This window comes from Camelus bactrianus, chromosome 9 (assembly GCF_048773025.1).
Source record: "Camelus bactrianus isolate YW-2024 breed Bactrian camel chromosome 9, ASM4877302v1, whole genome shotgun sequence".
In the NCBI taxonomy this organism is placed as follows: Eukaryota; Metazoa; Chordata; class Mammalia; order Artiodactyla; family Camelidae; genus Camelus; species Camelus bactrianus.
The window spans coordinates 6,179,111-6,198,338 of record NC_133547.1 but is presented as its reverse complement, the minus strand read 5'-3'; the positions used below and the strand labels follow the sequence as shown (position 1 = coordinate 6,198,338).

Sequence of the window (19,228 nt, the reverse complement as noted above, 5' to 3'; positions counted from 1 at the left end):
ATTGGACGCAAGGATTCGAAGGGGGCGGGATAGAACGCAGCGATTTGAAGGAGGCGGGGATAGAAGATTGGAAGGGGGAGGGGATAAAACCCGGGACTTATACCCGGCGAGGCACGAGACAGAAATCAGCGTTATTGAATGTTAGATAGCCGGAGGTGTACAGGGGCTCCGGAGGCCCGTCGACCAAGTCGTGGATTCGTAGCACTGGAATTGGACATATGCAAGTGGGAGGCATGGACCCGGCGCTCTAAATCGGGGGTCGCGGAGGTGTACCCAGGCTTGGTCCCCAGGATCCGATCGGCGGACCCCTGACTCAACGTGGTAAGTGCCAGACTGGAGCTCCTGCGGGGGCTGGAGGACTGTGTCTTGGGTCGGGCATGCGGGCCTCTCCATCAGTTGTTCTCGACGCTAGCCTCTGCTCTCAGTCTCAGCATCGCTGCCCGCAAGGCATGCGCAGTAGGGTGCTCCCTCCCCCATCCCCTCCAGCCCGGGGCCGGGGAGGGGACGCTGGGCCACAGCAGAGCGGACAAATTTATAAAAAGCCCCCATCCAACTGCCCCCTCACTCCCCCTCACCCTCCGCCTTAGAATGGGAAGCGGAAATGGGATGGACAATGCCAACGTCCTGCAGGTGTTCATTTCAAATGGGTTTGGGACTAATGTTTTTCCCATAATGCCGCAACTCACCCTGGACTGGTTTCCCTCCCCGACCCTCGAATTTTGAAAGCCCTTTGAGGCGAGGGGGAGCACTGTCCCCGCACCATGTTCTCAGAATAGCCGCAAAACGGGTGCGTTCACAGAGGCTCCCAATCAACGTCCCCCGACACTGGAGTCTTCGCTCAGGACCTTAAAGACCTTTCAGGTGGTTAGCGAAGGGTGAGCTGGCGTTCTATATACTCCTGGGTCTGCGGGGGTAGGGGCTGGGGGGGGGGGGGGTCCTGGAGAATGACCCTCTGTCCTCCTCCCGGGGCTGTAGGCGTGAAATGGCTGAAGCGCACCAAGCCGTGGACTTCCGACCTTCGCTGACTTCGGACCCGGGGAAAGTGGAGCTCAGTGCCCCCGTGTTGCAGGAGATCTACCTCTCCGGACTGCGCTCGTGGAAAAGGCATCTCTCTCGTTTCTGGGTGAGGAGGGCTGTGGCTTGGTTTCCTTCCGGGAATCCAGTTACCTGCTTCCGGGATGCCTGAGGCCCACTTCCGGCATTCTAGTGGTCCCATTTCTGGGTTCCTGTCACCCCATCTGGGAATTTTGATGTCTATTTCCAGGGCCCCTTGAAGCTATTTCCAGGCTCTCTGTGGCTCACTTCTGGGATCCTCAACCTCACCCCCTGAGAATCCCTATTCACCTCTTGTACCCACTTCCTGGACCCCCTCCCCACACTCCCCACACCCACAAACACAATTTCCACCCCAGTTTTTAGAACTCAGTCCCCTTACGGTGGTGCACCTCTCACCATTCCCTTCCATCTCCAGGCTCTAAACAAGGTGCTCCCCATTCCAGAACTCCATGGCCGGATTAAGATCTTGGGTAGCTCACATCCCATCCTGAAGGACCCCCTTTCCCATAGCTCTCACCTACTGTATCTGAGAGCCCCCTCCGTACCCATGCTCTGAACCCCCAGTACCCCTCTCCAGCGTGTCTGCCCCAGGGTCCCCAGTTCTAGAACTCTGGCATCATCTAGATGAGGGGTCTCCCTGCGGGTCACACCCTCTGTCTGTGAACAGAAGTCTTGAACACCTGTGGGGTCAGCCAGGACTGAGTTTGAATCCTGGCTCTGCCACTTACTAGCTGTGTGGCCTTGGGTCAGTGCTCCATTCTGAGCCTCAGTTTCCCCATGTGTAAAGCAGGGGTGTTGATGACATTTCCCTCAAAGAACAGTTGTAAGGATTAAATGAATGCTTCCATTTAAGCACTGAGTAAAATGCTTAGCTTGGGGCAAGTGCTGAGTCAGTGTTAGCTTTTGATAATAATATTGTTCTTCATTCACCAAATATCTGTGGAGCATTTGTTCAGGGTCTGGCATTGTTTGGGGCCACTGGGGACATAGCAGGGAGCAAAATGGACAGTCCTTCCCTCGTGGAGCTCTTGATCTCATTGGAGGAGAAGGCAATAAAGGAGAGAAATAAGCAAAACGCAGAGTATGTTACATGGTGACATGTGCTATGGAGGACAATAAAGCGGGTGAGGAAGACGGAGCCTGGAGGTGCTGTAATAAAACAATGAGGCAGTCCAGGAGTGTCTCTGGAAGCTGGGACACTTGAGCAGGCTGGATCACACTTCTAGGGCCACATTGGTTGTTAAAATCATTGTTAAAATTGAGGCATTATTTGTTCCAGTGGGTAAACAGCCACTACCTCAGACCCCCAATAATTCCCCTTCAGTCCTACCCCTGGAACCCCTACCCTGGGCCTCAGTCCAATCCAGCAACCAAAGTGTTAACAAGTGGCCATTAACCACTGGTTAAATGGTTAAATCCATAAACACACACACGTATATGCACAAATGTATATATTTAAACAGAGAATTATATACATAATAATATGCAGATTTTTCAAGTGTACAGTCCTTGAGTTTTGTGATGATTTTGTAACCTGTGTGATACCTGCATAACCAGCTCCCCATCAAGATCGTATTGCCATCATTCTAACGCACCCATTTCCAGCCAGCGCCCCCCACCTCACCCTCACTGCAAGGCAACCGCTGTTCTGATTTCTACACGTAGAGATGGATTTTGACTGGTGTGGCTCTTTCAGATATTTTGACTGTCACGCCTGTATTCGAGTCACCTCTGAAGCTCTTTCCTAAGTCAGGTGTCCCCTAAGCCAATGGACCCCGGTAGACCATCACATTAGTATTACTTGATCATTGTGATAATAATAATCCTTTCCTTTCTATCATGTTGCTGCCTCTCTCCCTGATGGTCCCTCGGTTTCTTCACTTATAAAATGGGAATCTTGACAGTCCCTGCCTCGAAGGATTGTTGTAAGCATTGATTGTCTTAGTAGAAGGCCTTGTTCACAGAAATTTCCACTCTAGCATTGCCATTCTCATCTTGTGTGCCATATAGGTGCTGTGTGACCTCTGGCATTTAGTAATGTCTTTGGACCTCTGTTTCCTGATTTCTAAAATCCTGTTAGGTAGTAGTGTGTCCCTGGCTCTATACTAAGCAAGCCCTTTAAATCTGTTGTTCACCTCTTTCTCATTAGAGTCTTCTGTGGTGGTCCCATTTTACAGATGAAGAAACAGAAGCCCAGAGAGCTGCTTTCACTTTCCCCAGGTCACACAGCTGCTAAGATGTAGAAGTAGCGGCAGAGCTAAAATTAGCAGTCTGGTTCTGGAGCCCATGCTGCTGCCCCACGATCCTGGGCTGCTTCTCTAGAATGTGGTCTCAATACCTACACCTTAGAGCTATTGCGAATTACGTGCAGGGGGTCATTGGGCCAAGTGTGTGGCACAGGGTCTAGCACTTAGTGGGTGGTTCATTGGAAAGGAGGTTAGAGCGTCCCCTGAAATGGCTTCCAAACGAATATGAAATTCCAAGATACAGCAGACCCCGGAGTAGGGTACCTTGCAGTGTCTCCTGCTGCATTACGGTCACAAGGCATCTGCACAGTTTGTGATTGACAGTTCATCCTGGCACCAGTGGACCTGAGCAACCTGCCTTTTACTATCGCCATTAGCACTCACTTCATTCTGGTCTGACCTCCCTGGAGGCAGGACCTAGATTGGTCTGTTCCTCACTGTGTCTCAGCCACCCAGTTCAGTGCTGAATCAGTAGTGAAGAATGGCGATCAGTAGAGGTGATAATCAATTAAATAGGCGCTCTTTCCTCTCCACAGAACGACTTTCTCACAGGTGTGTTCCCTGCGAGCCCCCTCAGCTGGCTGTTCCTCTTCAGTGCAATCCAGCTTGCCTGGTTCCTCCAACTGGATCCTTCCCTAGGACTGATGGAGAAAATCAAAGAGTCACTGCCAGACTGGTGAGGTCCCCCACTTCAGCCCAGTGACCTCCTAATCCCCTTCTCTCCAGCCAGTAAGTTTATCTATCAGAATGACATGCCTGCTAAAGAAAAGTAGCTTCTGAGATCTACTTGGGGTCAGATTAATAAAAGTATGGCATCAACAAAAAGGAGGTGATTTTCCATCTTCTCCCTGCACACTTTCCATCCTGGCTGCTTCTTGCTAGAGGGATGGTGGCAAACTAGACAATGATCAGGTATGGTTATAGATACTAACAGAAGTATGAGCTCTGTTAGTCTATAGTTGGCCACAGACCTCACCATTCCTGGTGTCAGGGTCTTCACCTGTAATGTGGGAGTAATAATTGCTTCTGAGAGTGGGTGGATGGAGTGGTTGAATTGTTATAACTGTTGGAAAAGTTTTGGAAACCAGATGCGGGTGAAGTGGCAAGTTCTAACTCTTGGATTAGTCTTTCTGGTGAAGAAGGTTCAGATTTTGTGCAGACAGCCTCAAAGGGTAGATCTGGGATCAGAAGTAGAAATTTCCAGGAAGGCTAGATTTACCTAGTCTACAGAGGGGAAGTGACTCACACCAAGTTCTCCAGGTGGGATTTGCTCGCAAGCTATCTGATTGCAACTTTGCAATCATGTTGATTTCCTAGGCTTGAGTTTGCATTGGAGCCACCTGGGAGCCTTGTTAAAACACTGATTGCTGGGCCAAATGCCAAGAGCTTGTGTCTTCATAGATTTGGGTGTGGCCCAGGAATTGACATCTGTAACATGCTGCCAGGTGGTGGTGCTGCTGCTGGTCCCACACTTTGAGAACCACTGCCTTAGAGTGTAATTTGATATCTGGTTTATTTCAATAGAAATACCAGCTCCCATTTATTGAGCACCTGCCAGTTTCCATGGGAACTGATTTTAGAAGCTTTCTGTCTCTACAATTCTGGGGCAGGGGTGGGGGCAGAAGTGTGTGTGGTGAGAGAGGGTCACACTCAGTACATCACAAATGAGGAAACTGGACTTTTTCTGATTGATTCTAATTCTACAAGATATACATCCAACAGCCAGAAGACCAGAGTCAGAGAATGTTAAGAAGGGCAAGTGCTGGGTGGGGATGCGCAGGGAGGGGAGACCCAGGCCCATTCTCTTTCTCTCCCCACCAGGGGTGGACAGCACCACAGGCTTCGGGGGGTCCTGGCAGCCGCGCTGTTTGCTTCATGTCTGTGGGGAGCTCTGATCTTCACGCTTCATGTGGCCCTGAGGCTACTTCTGTCCTACCACGGCTGGCTCCTTGAACCCCACGGAGCCATGTCCTCACCCACCAAGACCTGGCTGGTATGGGAGGGTCAGAGCCCTACTCAAGCTCTCTCTGTCCCATTCTTTGGGTTGCCACACTCCCGCAGTACCTGGTCCCGGGCTTCAGTGAGGAGTTTAATGAACCACTAACTCCAGCTTTCCGCCAGGCCCTGGTCCGCATCTTCTCCGGCCGCCACCCAATGCTCTTCAGTTACCAACGCTCCCTGCCGCGCCAGCCCGTGCCCTCCGTGCAGGACACCGTGCGCAAGGTGGGCCAGGCACCCCGGGATGGGGCGGGAGGCGGCCGGGGCCGGGCGAGGGGCGTGACCTACCCTCTTCCCCTCCTTGCCCGTCAGTATCTGGAGTCTGTCCGACCCGTCCTCTCAGACGAGGCCTTCGACTGGACTGCGGCCCTAGCGCAGGAATTCCTGAGGCTGCAGGCATCGCTGCTGCAGTGGTACCTACAGCTCAAGTCCTGGTGGGCGTCCAATTACGTGAGTCCCGAATCCTTTTGGCAAAGGTTCTGAGCCCGCGCTCCCAACCCAGAATTTATGCCCAGCCCCGTGACACGCCCACTTTCCCCACGCCGTGCGGAGATTGGAGCCTCATCTCTGACTTGCCCCGCCCCCACTCTCAGTATTCTGAGCCCCGCCCCTACGCTCCAATAGTATAAACCCAGCCCTAGATGCTCCAGTATTCTGAGCTCCACTCTACTCTCCAGTATCCTGAACCCTGTCAATCCTGTGCCAACATTTTGAGCCCCACCCAACATGCTCCAACTGAACCCAGCTCGTCGAGAATCTAAGCTCTGCCCCCAGGACCCGCCCACATCCAGAGCTCTGCCCCCAACCCTCCAGTATTTAAACCAGAATTCCAGGCCCCTGCCAATATTTTTGTGCCTCTGCTGGCCATCTAAAACTCTAAGCCCCGCTCCCAGAATAGTTCTCGTTTCCTACACCCTCTCTCTGCAAAGACGCGTGCCCCAAATGGGCTTCTGTTCTGATTTCACTAGCTAAGTTCTTGAACGCACTCTGAGTAGAGCTCCTTGAGAAACTGAGGCATAGAGCCAGTCAGAGATTCACCCAAACCGCATCTTCCAGGCCTCCCATTCTGTAGGAAGTCATAAACAGCTCTCTGGCAGCATGTGATAAGGTGGAGGTAGTGATGAAATGACCGATGGGGTGATGTGAGTGTCTTGGGGGACATGGTCAAAAGAGGCCGCAGCTGGATGAGAGGCTCAGGGTTTCGGGAGGACAAGCTATTGGGGCTGAGCCTTGAGGGTTGGAGAGAATTTGAACCTGCCAGCTTGGTAGGAAGGAATGGCCCGAGCAAAGGCGAGAAGGTAGTAATGTTGCAGAACAAAGTTTCGGAAGGGTGATGGTCATGAGAGGTGATGGTGGAGGGTAGGGAGAGGCTTGAACTCCGGCTGAGAGCCCTTGACTTTTTCTTCTGGGTACTAGGGAGCCATGAGAGGATTCTGAAGGGGGGAGGCCGGGCAGCTCTGGTGTTGGGGAAAGACTGGAGGGGAGACGCTGGGGGCTGGGAGGCTGGAGAGGAGGCTGGGTGAAGATCCAGGGGAGAGGACGAGGCCAGAGAGGGGGCTGTGGGACAGGGGACCAAGCAGGGGGAGTCAGGGGGCAGGAGAGTGGGGCTGGGAACTGCCAGGATGTAGGGGTGGAGGAGGGAAATGGCGAGGATAAAATCCTCGGGTCTCACCTGGTAATTAGGAGGACTGAGCAGCTCTGCCTGAGATGTGGAGAAGGGGGGCAACTTTGGGGTGAAGACACGGAGCTCTTGAGGCAGGTGTGACTAGCCTGGGGGGTCCAGGGGAGACGTCCCTGGGCAGCCAGAGACCTGGGTGAGGGCTGGGGAAAGAGACCTGAACTCTGACAGCAAATGAGAGCCTTCAGCTGTAGAAGGTATGGAAACATTGGACTTGGATGAGAATATCAGAAGGGAGACTGCAGAGTGGGAAGGGAAGAGCATGTGAGACAGAGCCCAGAGGTGCAGCAGCATGGAAGGGTCCATCAGACAAGCCAGATGGAAGCACTGAGACATGTCTGCAGAGGTAGGACGGAAGCCAGGCCTCAGTTTTTTTTTTTTTCTTCATACTTTTGGACCAGATTCTACTCTTAAAAAATATATATATATATACATATATATATACACACACACACTGTATAACATATAAATAATATACTAATTATATGTAAATAATATATAAACATAATAAGTATATTATAAATGTAAATATATAAGTATACATATGAATAATATATACACACACCATGTATATTTTACTGTTTTTAAATTGAAGTATAGTCAGTTACAATGTGTCAATTTCTGGTGTACAGCATAATGTCCCAGTTATGCATATGTATACATATATTCATTTTCATACTACTTTTCATTAAAGGCTATTACAAGATATTGAATATAATTCCCTGTGCTATACAGAAGAAATTTGTTTTTTATCTATTTTTATATATAGTGGTTAACATTTGCAAATCTCAAACTCCCAAATTTATCAAAGTTGTTTTTGAGTCAGACTTATCCGTATCTCCCTGTTTTTCACACAGCTTCATCCTCTGTGTTGTCAAGAACCTTGGCAATGTAGCATTTCCTAAAGTCCTATAATCTACCTTGGCAGACAAGGGTAGAGCGTGTGCTTAGCATGCACAAAATCCTGGGTTCAATCCCCAGTATCTCCATTTTAAAAAAAATTTCTTTTAATAAATAGATAAACCTATAATCTACCTAAAGTCATTGGTGCAGGGCACTAAAGCGACTTTTTTGTAAAACTAGACTAATTTTTACTTTGCTTTGGAGATTTTCTAACTTAGTCTGATTCATCGCTAACTCCCCTGCCCCCCATCCCAACCATTTGGTTCCTGGAGGTTAAACTTGCTCCACAATTATCTCCAAGATTTTCTTCTGCGTCATAGGCTTCAGCAAGCTTTGATGCTGGTATCTTTTTTCCTTTTTAAAAAATGGTACATGATATACATATAATGTTACAATGTTATATATATTGTAAAATACACAGATCTTACATGTATATCTTGATGAAGTTTTATGGATGCATATAACCAGATAACACCTGCCTAGATCAAAGCAGAGAAATTTTCTAGCATTTGCTGGAACCTTCTGGGTTTTTCCAGAAGATGTTGCACATTTCCAGAGAATGACAACAGCATACTATCTGGTCTAAGTGTAAGGAAGTGTAAGATGCCATCAACTTTAAGACATAAGCAAACAGGGATGTCTTCATAGAGTCTATGAGATTCTATGACATAGAAGAAAGGAAAACATCTAGAAAACATTCAAGTCCTCTCTGACCACCTCCCTTTAATTCTTGTGTCTCTCACCACTGCCTATGAGAAACACTGTTGTTAGAGTCCTTTCTGAGTATATACATACATATATTTGTACCCAGGGAGCTATATATATATTTTAAAGTATACACATTTTGTTTATATACTATATATAATTTTAAAGTATATAATAATATCATATATTATATAACATATTATGCATTAAATATATGTAATATAAATATACATCATTTTAACTATGATTAAAATATACATAATATAAAATTTGCCATTGTAACCATTTTTAAGTGTACAATTCAGTAGTACTAAATATATTCAATGTTGTGTAACCATCACTAGTCTCTATTTCTAGAATCTTTTCCTCATCCCAAACTGAAACTCTGTACCCATTAGGCAAAAGATCCCGACCTCCAGGTAACCTCACTGCTACTTTCTGTCTCTATGAATTTGCTTCTTTTAGATTTTTCATGAAAGTGGAATCATATGCTATTTTCCCTTTTGTGTCTGACTCATTTCACTTAGTGTAATGTTTTCAGGGTTCATCCTTGTTGTAACCTGAATCAGAACTTCGGTTCCTTTTATATATATTGTATATATTTTATATATATATAATATATACATATTTTAATTGAAGTATAGTCAGTTTACAATTTAGTGTCAGTTTCTGGTGTACAGCATAAGGCTTCATTGAGACATGAACATACATATATTCGCTTTCATATTCTTTTTCACTATAAGCTACTACAAGATATGAATATAGTTCCCTGTACTATACAGTATGAACTTGTTGTTTATTTATTTTATACATATTAGTTAGTATCTGCAAATCTCATACTCCCAATTTCTCTCTTCCCACTTTCTTTCCCCCCTGGTAACCATAAATTTGTTTTCTATGTCTGTGAGTCTAGAACTTCATTCTTTTGGATATTAACGTTCCATTGTAGGGATAGGCCACATTTGGGTTGTCTGTTTATCAATTTGGTGGACACTTGGGTCTTAGCAATATTTTTTAGAATCTTGGATGGGATAGTTTCACAGATCTTATTGTGTGCCTAGCTTTTTTCACTCTGTAACCTATTTTGGTGCTCATACTGCATCAGTAATATAGAGGTACCTTGTCCTTTTTAACAGCTATGTAGTATTCCATAACATAGCGTGATTTAGCTAACTGATCCCCCATGGATGGATTTCTAGATTATTGCTAGTTACTGATCATGATTGCCTCCTTCATGAGCCCCATCCTCCCTGTTTGACATAGCAGAGTCTTAGGGGGGCTCCCCCATCCCACTCTTCCCCAACCTGTCCCCACCCCCACTCCCCCACCCTCTCCCATCTGTGCATCTCTCTGCCCCACTCCCAGGTCAGTGACTGGTGGGAAGAATTTGTGTACCTGCGCTCCCGGAACTCACTGATGGTGAACAGCAACTATTATATGATGGTAAGAAGGGGAGAAGGGGATTGGGAGCTGGGGAGGGGATGGAGTTCATACTTCCCTGGGCCTGATGTTGTGGTGTCTGGGTAGAATGTGGAGTTTAGGGTCAGTGACCCGAATCACAGTCTGGAATTCACCATCCCACCCTCTGTTGGGTTCAAGATCTCTGTTTGGGGTCCGTGCACCAATCGCGGGCAAACCTGATCCCAGGCATTTCTCTCTCCCCTCGGCTGCCCCTCCCAGGACTTCCTGTACGTCACGCCCACCCCGGTGCAGGCAGCTCGGGCGGGGAACGCCGTCCATGCCCTCCTTCTGTACCGCCACCGCCTGAACCGCCAGGAGATCCTGCCAGTAAGAGGGCTGCCCCCGTGGGCTGGGGATGGAGGATGTGGTCCTGTGACCACGGAGCCACGTGGGTCCTGGGAGGCAGGTCACCAGCCCATGGTCTCCTGCAGACTCTGCTGATGGGAATGAGGCCATTATGCTCTGCTCAGTATGAGAAGATATTCAACACCACACGAATCCCAGGGGTCCAAAAAGGTGAGCCCCCTTTCGCCTCCTCACTGACAGAGGCAGAACAGTGTAGTGGCCAAGAGCATGTTCTCTGGAGCCAGCCTGCCTGGGTTAGAATCTCAGCTCCATAGCTCCCTTGCTGTATGACCTTGGGCAAGTTATGACCCTCTCTGAGCCTCAGTTTGCTCTTCTCTAAAATGGGATAATAAGGGTACATAGGGTGGTCAGGATGAAAGGAGTGCTTAGGGCAGTGCAGACCACTTGAGACATGCCTAATAAAGCTGCTGCTTCTCCTTCTTCTCCTCCTCCTTCTTCAATGGAGGTACTGGGAATTGAACCCAGGACCTCATGCATGCGACACATGCAGTCTACCACTGAGCTATATCTGCCCCCCATTACTCTTGGTCTTATAATGTATCACCGCTAGACCACATTCGCCACCTCCGTGACAGCCGACACGTGGCCGTCTTCCACCGGGGCCGATTCTTCCGCGTGGGGACTCACTCCCAAAGCGGCCTGCTATCCCCGCGGGCCCTGGAGCAGCAGTTCCAGCGAATCCTGGACGACCCCTCCCCCTCCTGCCCCCACGAGGAGCATCTGGCCGCCCTGACCGCTGCTCCCAGGTAAGGGTCAGAGATCAGTGGGCCCGGACGCCCAGCCAGCATCCTGAGGTTGCGAGCCGAATGGAGGCTGGGTAGGGCGGAGGGCCAGCCTGGACTCAGGCACGTCCCCCAACAGGGACATGTGGGCTCAGGTGCGAAGGTCCCTGAAGACCCAGGCCGAGGAAGCCCTAGAGGCCGTCGAAGGTGCCGCTTTCTTTGTATCACTGGACTCCGAGCCCGCGGGGGTCTCCAGGGAGGACCCTGCAGCCTCCTTAGATGCCTACGCCCACGCCCTGCTGGCCGGCAGGGGCTACGACCGGTGAGTCAGACCCGGGGATTTGGACCCTACCCCGCCTGTGATCCCAGACCCAATGCATTGAGACCTGGGGACCTCTGCAGCAGATAACCCCGAGACCTGGGACCCCAGATCCAGAACCACACATTTAAGGACCACCAAACCCTGGACCTGAACTCTTAGACCTTGAGAGACTCTAGACCTGGGACATCAGACTCAGACTCCCAGACCTGGGGACCCCAGATCTGAGGATTAACAAATGCCAAACCTGGGACCTGCTCGACCCAGAGACCCCACCCCACCCCCACCAGACCTCAAGCCTGGGGACCTCGGACTCAATACAGCAGACCGTGGAATACTCAGACCTAAATGTATGTGCCCTAAGCCCAGGACCCCTGACCTGGGACCTCCAAACCTAGAGATCCTCAGGCAACTTCCCAGATGCCCACCAGGCACCACTCTGATTTCCAAGGCTCTCCGCACCATAAGCCCTGACCTTTTCTCAACACATTGTCTCAGAATCCCTGAACTCTCCAAACCTTTCAGAGACCATCAGAACCGCCTGGGGAGACCCCACCTTCTTAGAGTTCCCCACACCAGGACCCCAGCCCCAGTTCCTGGAGCTACCCACTCAAAACCCCCTCAGTTCCCACGGAGAGGCACCCCGACTTCCCTCCTGGCCTGACTCTTTGGTGACCAGTCTGAATTCTCCCCCCACAGCTGGTTTGACAAATCCTTCTCGCTGATCGTCTTCTCCAACGGGAGGCTGGGCCTCAGTGTAGAGCACTCATGGGCCGACTGCCCCATCTCAGGGCACATGTGGGAGGTAGGGCAGCTGACAGCCCCCCCGCCCCCGGGACTGCCACCCCCCCATCCACCGCCATTTCTGCAGATCTTTCTCTCCAGGGCCTTAGGGTCAGAGGAGAAATGGAGTCTTGGGGAGAGGCCGAGACCTGACCAGGGTCACCTAGCAAAGAAGGGTTTCTGGGGTTATGCCCTTCCTTTGATGAATGGGCTTTTGGGGCTCAGAGAAGGGAAGTGATTTGCCCAGAGTCACAGAGCCAGAAGTTGCAGAGCGAGAAAAACCCTCTAGAGGGCTCTGAGGCTGCAGTATGAGGCCTTCCAACCCCATTACCTTGAGTAAGAACCATCTTCCTGCTTGGGTTTGCTGTGTGGCCTTAGGTAAGTTCCTCTCCTCCTCTGAGTCTGAGTTTCTGCTCTATCAGGTGAAAGGCTTGGCTTTTCTTTTATCTCCAAGCTCCCATCCAATGCTAAGAACCTGAGCATCTCTGTTTTATTTAGTTCCTAACTCATCCTAGGGCGTGGTGTCTGCACCCTACCAGGTTCCCAGTCTTCCATGGGGTGGCATGAGGGGTTGGATGTGACCCAGGGTGCAGGTCAGGCATGTATGTGGGCAAGGGAGCCGCTTCCAGATCTTGAGAGCAGCCCCAGGTAAGCACCAATTCCTCTGTGCCTGTTTCTTGCTTATAAAGTGGGAATTTGGGACCTTTGATTATATTGGTCAATCACCAATGTCAGTTCAATTCAATCTCAGACCCTTCACTACCTGTTAACACATCATCTCTGCATATTGACTTTTTTTTTCATTTAATATTTCTTTTTTTACATCTTTTTTGGGGGGAGAGTTGGATTTTTTGTGGGGGTGGGGGTAATTAGGTTCATTAATTTATTTACTTATTTTTAGTGGAGGTACTGAGAATTAAGCCAGGACCTCGTGCATGGTTAGCACACACTCTACCACCGAGCTATACCTTCCCCCTCTGCATATTGACTCTGAATAAAGAGATGTCATGTAGAATAAGGTAAAGAGAAATGCAAACTCTAAGACATAAAGCGAGATGTTCTGCTCCTGTTATATTTCTAATGTCATAATGAGGATATTAATCCCTTCTTTCTAGGGTTGTTGTGAGAATTCAGTGGAAGGCTGGCAGGTAGTAGGTGCTCCATCGGGACTGATTTAAAATATTTGACAACCAGCAGGGCGTGGGCTCCACTGAATCACAATGGATGCTGACCCCTGGAAGCCCATATTATGCCCAGCTTTATCTCTCCTGTCCTGGGATTGTGGCAGGAGGAGTCCTCAGGAGGGCTGGGATAGCCGTTGGTGGCTCTTTATCTAGCATTCAGAAGTACAAGGGCAGGGGATAGTGTACAGCTTCAGTGGCAGAGTGTGTGCTTAGCATGCATGAGGTCCTGTGTTCAACCCCTTATACCTCCATTTTAAAAAGTACTAGTATTAGCCTTGCTCTCAGTGAGCATGACCCTGAGAACCTACCCAGAAACATCAGAGGTTCCAACCCCTAGAAGGGACTTAAGAAAAGAGATCCCTGGTTAGGTGGCCCTTGGTCCAGAGGGAGGAAGGGACTCTGACAGCTTCCGTTTGCACACAGTTCACTCTGGCCACAGAATGCTTTCAGCTGGGCTACTCAACAGATGGGCACTGCAAGGGGGATCCTGACCCCACGCTGCCTCAGCCCCAGCGGCTGTACTGGGACCTTCCAGACAAGGTGAGAGACCAGATTTCTAGGCCTCTCTTCCAAGTTCCCAAATTCCTGACTTTGACTCTTACCTCATCCCAGTCCCCAATCTCAACCAAAAAATCAACCCCATGCCTAACCCCAACTCCAAACCCACCCCCCCACCCCCAAATCATGCCAAACTCATCCCCAACCTCAAACCCCCAACCTTATCTCCAATCTAACCTCATCCCAACCACGTCCCCAACTCCAACCCCTACCCCAAACCAACCCTTTCCCCAACACCCAACCTCATGCTCGATCCCCAACCCCATCTCCATACCCAACCTCCACTTCATTCTAGCTCTAACTCAAACGCAACTTCCTCTTCACCTCAAACTCATCTCCATCCCCAACAATCACCATTCTTAAATTCAGTCCCATCTCCAACCCCAACCCCATCCTCAAACCTAAACCCATTCCATACCCAACCCAGACCCCATCCCCAACTCCAATTCAGTCCTCATACCCAGCCCCATTCCCTGTCCCATCCCTATCTCCAATCCCAATCCCATCCTGACCATCACTGCCATCCCTCTTCCCATCTTTGTCCCCATTTTCATATTCCACCCCAACCTAACTCCATTCCCATCTCCACTTTCAGACCCATTCCAAACTCTAACCTACCCCTATCTGTAACCCCAGCCATTCCTCCCTCCCTCCTTCTCTGGCAGATCCATCTATCCATCTCTCTAGCCCTGAGGGGAGCCAAGACCTTGTCTGGAAACATCGACTGCCACGTCTTCCCCTTCTCCCACTTTGGCAAGAGCTTCATAAAATGCTGTCACCTCTCTTCAGACAGTTTCATCCAGACAGCCTTGCAGCTGGCCCACTTCCGGGTCAGTTGGGTTCCCAGCCCTAGCCCCCTCTCAGGACCTCTTTTCCCCTGGGCCCCCAAGACCTGCCTCATCAGTCCCTTTAATGACGTCTTGGTGACTGCCATGGTGGGTCCACCATCTTGATTTCTCTCTCCCAACCACGTGTTCCTGGGTGGGAGAAGGCTGGAGGTCCAGACAGAGGTGGGTCAAGTCTGTGAAGTCTTTGAGCCTAGCTGACAGGCTCCTCTTATCCTTGCCCCCCAGGACAGGGGTCAGTTCTGCCTGACTTATGAGTCAACCATGACTCGCTTGTTCCTGGAAGGCCGGACCGAGACGGTGCGTTCTTGCACGAGGGAGGCCTGCAACTTTGTGAAAGCCATGGAGGACAAAGAGAAGACAGTGGGTGTGGGCCTCATCTGAGGCTTCGGTCATTCCCACGTTCTCACTCACACATTTAGAAACATTAAGGAGCACCTTCTGATGGCCAGGCCCCATGATGGTACACAGGCAGAACCAGGCATGGTCTGTGACCTCCAGGAGCTCAGTGATGGAGGGGGACAGAGATAATTCAGGAGAATGTGATACATGCTTTAATGAGGGTCACACAGAGCACGTGGGGGAGGACCCAAGAGGGAGCCCTGGTTCCACAATGTAGCTCTATTTAACCTCTGTGTGACCTTGTAACTTCCATTTGTTACGATTCCTCAGGGTCCTTATTTAACCTCTCTACTCAGAGCCCCCCAGGCACCTCTGTTCCCTCTCCCCCTTACTTATGAAGTATTGCGGTTCAATGGAAGGAGTTTGGGCCCTAGAGTCAGACAGACCCAGGAATCCACCTGATTCTGCTTTGCTCTGTGACCCTGGGCAAGCGACTTCCCCTCTCTGTTTCCCTTCTGCAAAATAGTTGATATCTCTGCCTTGCAGGGATGTTGCAAGCTGGGTTGAGGCCGGGGTGTGACAGGCCCCAGCAGTAAGCCCCCTCCCTGTCTTTCCATGACCTGTGACCTCCCCCGGGATCCCAGGACGCACAGTGCCTCGCCCTGTTCCGCCTGGCGGTGGACAAGCACCAGGCTCTGCTGAAGGCAGCGATGAGCGGACAGGGGGTTGACCGTCACCTCTTTGCTCTCTACATCGTGTCCCAACTCCTCCACCTACAATCACCCTTCCTGGACCAGGTTGGGGTGCAGGGAAAAGATTAAAAAGGAAAGTGGCAAACCATGGGAGAAGGGAGGCACTTCCGGGGCAAGGAGGGCGAGACTGAAAAAAGGAGTATTAACCCAGGAGTTAGGGAGCCGGGGCAGAGCGAAAGGGAGAGGGGAAATGGCACATGGGGAGAGGGGCGTGGTCAGAGATGAGGGGCGTGGTCAGGGGAAGAAGAATGTGGTCCAGGAGCAGGGTTGGGGTTTGAAAGGGAGAGGGGCGTGGTTCCGAGGACCAGGAGAGGAGGGCGGGTTCTGGGAGAAGCTGAGAGAGGTGTGGTCAAAAAAGCAGAAGAGCAGAGGGATGAGGTCAGGTAGACCAAGGGAAGAGGGGCAGATGGGCCGATTTAGGGAAATAGGCAGTTCAGCCAAGGCAACACGGACTTGCGGGTCTGATTGTCTTTATTGCATATGTAACCTGTCCCTGCACATGACTCCTGTCCCTCAGGTTCACTCGGAGCAGTGGCAGCTGGCCACGAGCCAGATTCCTGTTCAGCAAATCCACCTGTTTGATGTCCAGAATTACCCCGACTACGTTTCCTCTGGTGGTGGATTTGGGCCTGTGAGTGGAACAGGGACCTGAGGCAGGAGGGGGCTGGGGGTCTGCACGTCTACCTAGTAGAAGAGGTGGGGAGTGGGGGCTCTTTTATTCCCCTTACTCTGTCCCTTTCCAGGCCGATGACCACGGTTATGGGGTTTCTTACATCTTCACGGGAGACGAGGCTATCACCTTCCACATCTCCAGCAAAAAGTCAAGCACAAGAACGGTGAGCCTAACCCCCACACACCCTCTCCTCCCTCAGCCTAGGAGTCCGAACTCCCAGCTCCCTACTGTCCCATGATCCAGGTCCCAATCTCCAACCCCCTCAGCCCTCCGACTCAGGGGTCAGGGGACCCAGCCTCTTGTTTCTCAGCCCCTAGGAGCTCCTATCCCAGTTTCCCCTGGGCATGACACATTTCTCCTTCCAGGACTCCCACCGGCTGGGGCAACACATCAAGGATGCATTGTTGGACGTGGCCACCCTGTTCCAGGAGGGGCAGCGTCTTAAGCGCCGGTGCAGAGGGTCAGGGGAGGAGGACTCGGAGCACAGCTGTGGCTCTCTCCCCTGCCACACTGGGGGCTCTCGGGCACCCATGACACCCGCCAACTTTTGACACCTTCCAGCAGGGAGCTGGTCTCCCCAGGAACTAGGGGGATGGTCTCTATGGCGGGCTGGTGCAGGACAGAGGCAGCCTGTTTGGGTTTGGAAATCTCACATCTGGTCTAATAAAGATGTGTAAGCTGGGTGTGTGGTTTCTGCTGTGCTCCTGGCCTGGGCGAGGGTGGGAGAGGTGAGGATCGTATCAGGGTGGAGGAGGAGAAAAGTTCCCATCCATCTCCAGGCCCCACCATGAATTCCCAGTTACAATCACTACTTCAGCCTCGACCCCCAACCTGGCCAGTTTATTGCCTTCCCAGCTCCAGTCATAAGAAACGCAACCATTCAAGGACCATCCCAGTCAGACAACCCCACAAGCTCTCGTTAGTTTAGCTCCTGCTGCCCCAACACCAACTCCCCACCCCCAACTTAGAGGTTGATGCCAATCCAGCCACTCCAGTTGACATCTCCCAAATGAATCCCCTGAGACTCTTATTACCTAACCCCAACCCCAGCCATTCCAACCTTCACCTCAATGACAGATTCGTTTGAGTGATGGACTAGAAATGCACTAGCTCATGTCCACTGCCCTAACCTCCTCCAGGTTTCTAACATCCAGTGATCCCATGACACCACATCTCACTATACCCAACAACCCAACCACAATTTGAAGCATACAACCAACACAAAAACATCCAACCCCAAACTCCACCCACCCCACCAAAATTTCCTTCCAATCTCCACCATCACCCAAACTTAAACTTGACCCGTAGTTAATGGCTTTAAATACCACACTCCTCTACCACACCCACCAGCCTGAGCTCATAACACCAACCCCATCTAACCACACCAAAGCCCCAGTCATCCAACCCACCACTGCCATAATTCCATGACTCCAAGTCCCATTGCTTCCACAGAGTCAAGCATAATAACACCAGCCCAACATCCAAATCAAAATCCCGAGCACCTTAGTTTCCACCAGCCCAACCTCCACATGCAACTCACCAACTCTAGCAGTTTCCAAAAATGTCCCCAAGTATTCTGACATTCCTCCTCCCAAAAGGTGGAGCTTAATTCCTCTCCCCTTGAGTGTGGACTGACTTAAGTGACTCTTTTCTTGTAACTAAAAGATTATAGTAGAAGTGAATAGGACACAAAAGACATTCTGGCTTCCTTCTTGCTCTCTCTCTGAATTGCTTGCTCTGGGGGAAGTCACTGGTGGGGGCAGGTGCTGAGAAGCAGGTGCTGGTGCAGCAGTGGTGAATGTCATGGGGTCTGGCCCCTCTCCTGATGCAGCTTATTGGTGTCTTCTGGCCCCACTGATGCCTGATCTAGGTTCCACCTTCTGATGGCTCCCTGTGGAATACACCCAACTTGAAATATTTGGGAGTTCCAACAGAATAAACTCATGATGGGCCACGCTGACTGCGTGTCACATGATGTAACTGTGTTCTTAGGCTCCGTCTCTGCCAGGGCTCAGTTGCACATCAGGAGCTCCCTTTGAACGGTGCATTGCCTTGTTTCAGAACGCTGAGGTCGACACTGCGCTTTCCCCTTTCAGGGAAGAAACTCTTGGCAGAAAGTCTGCATGACATCTTTGCCAATCTACAGATACTTCTAGTATCACAGGGTCTGCTGTGTCCCAATCTGCAGGGCTGTCTGCCTTACAGCTGGTACCAGTCCCTTCCTGACCTGGGAGTCACTCAAAGCTGGAAGTCTTCCTTATTATCTATAAAATGAACTGGAGCAGTATTTCCCAGTGTGTAATATGCTTCCTCCAAACCTGAAGACACCTAAATCAGTAGAATGAAGACCACGGGCTTCTTTCTTAGTGGTAAGATGTGGTATCTGTTCTTCCCTTTGGGTTAGTACTCCCCACGCCTCTGATGCCCGGGCTCCTAAACCCTCCCTGATGTGGTAGGTCCTTGAAACTTTGTAAACTTTACTTCCCACCCTCTGGAGGGCACATATCTTAGCAATACCCCAACGCACTAGCTACTGCTTGTTTATCCAGTCTGACTAACATGATATTATTAATAGGGTGAACCAATGTGGTTTCTTTTTTAATTGAAGTGTAGTTGATTTACAATGTTGTGTTAGTT

At 50.4% G+C, this 19,228-nt stretch overlaps 1 protein-coding gene across 2 annotated transcripts; it reads left to right on the top strand.

Moving 5' to 3' along the window:
* The first annotated feature begins 100 nt into the window (after positions 1 to 100).
* CPT1C (carnitine palmitoyltransferase 1C) lies at positions 101 to 17,274 on the top strand. 2 transcript variants are annotated; one of them, XM_045510719.2, is made up of 20 exons: positions 104 to 321; positions 727 to 875; positions 976 to 1,123; positions 3,839 to 3,978; positions 5,124 to 5,295; positions 5,424 to 5,525; positions 5,613 to 5,750; positions 9,952 to 10,029; positions 10,267 to 10,374; positions 10,479 to 10,563; positions 10,964 to 11,159; positions 11,275 to 11,457; positions 12,154 to 12,259; positions 13,845 to 13,961; positions 14,645 to 14,809; positions 15,053 to 15,187; positions 15,811 to 15,963; positions 16,436 to 16,549; positions 16,662 to 16,754; positions 16,957 to 17,274. In XM_045510719.2, exons 3-20 carry the CDS (start codon positions 983 to 985, stop codon positions 17,140 to 17,142), a joined length of 2,412 nt encoding a protein of 803 aa, XP_045366675.1. In that variant the 5' UTR covers positions 104 to 321; positions 727 to 875; positions 976 to 982; the 3' UTR covers positions 17,143 to 17,274. The 2 variants fall into 2 exon arrangements, with proteins under 2 accessions (XP_074225334.1, XP_045366675.1); XM_074369233.1 differs by lacking the exons at positions 14,645 to 14,809; positions 15,053 to 15,187 and having other exon boundaries at positions 101 to 321.
* Positions 17,275 to 19,228: the final 1,954 nt, after the last annotated feature.

Excerpts from the sequence above, each read along its gene's own strand:
- CPT1C (XM_045510719.2), top strand. The coding sequence starts at position 983 with ATGGCTGAAGCGCACCAAGCCGTGGACTTCCGACCTTCGCTGACTTCG. Across the intron at positions 5,296-5,423 it reads CACCCACCAAGACCTGGCTG|GCCCTGGTCCGCATCTTCTC; the intron begins GTATGGGAGGGT and ends GCTTTCCGCCAG. Across the intron at positions 15,188-15,810 it reads TGGAGGACAAAGAGAAGACA|GACGCACAGTGCCTCGCCCT; the intron begins GTGGGTGTGGGC and ends CCGGGATCCCAG.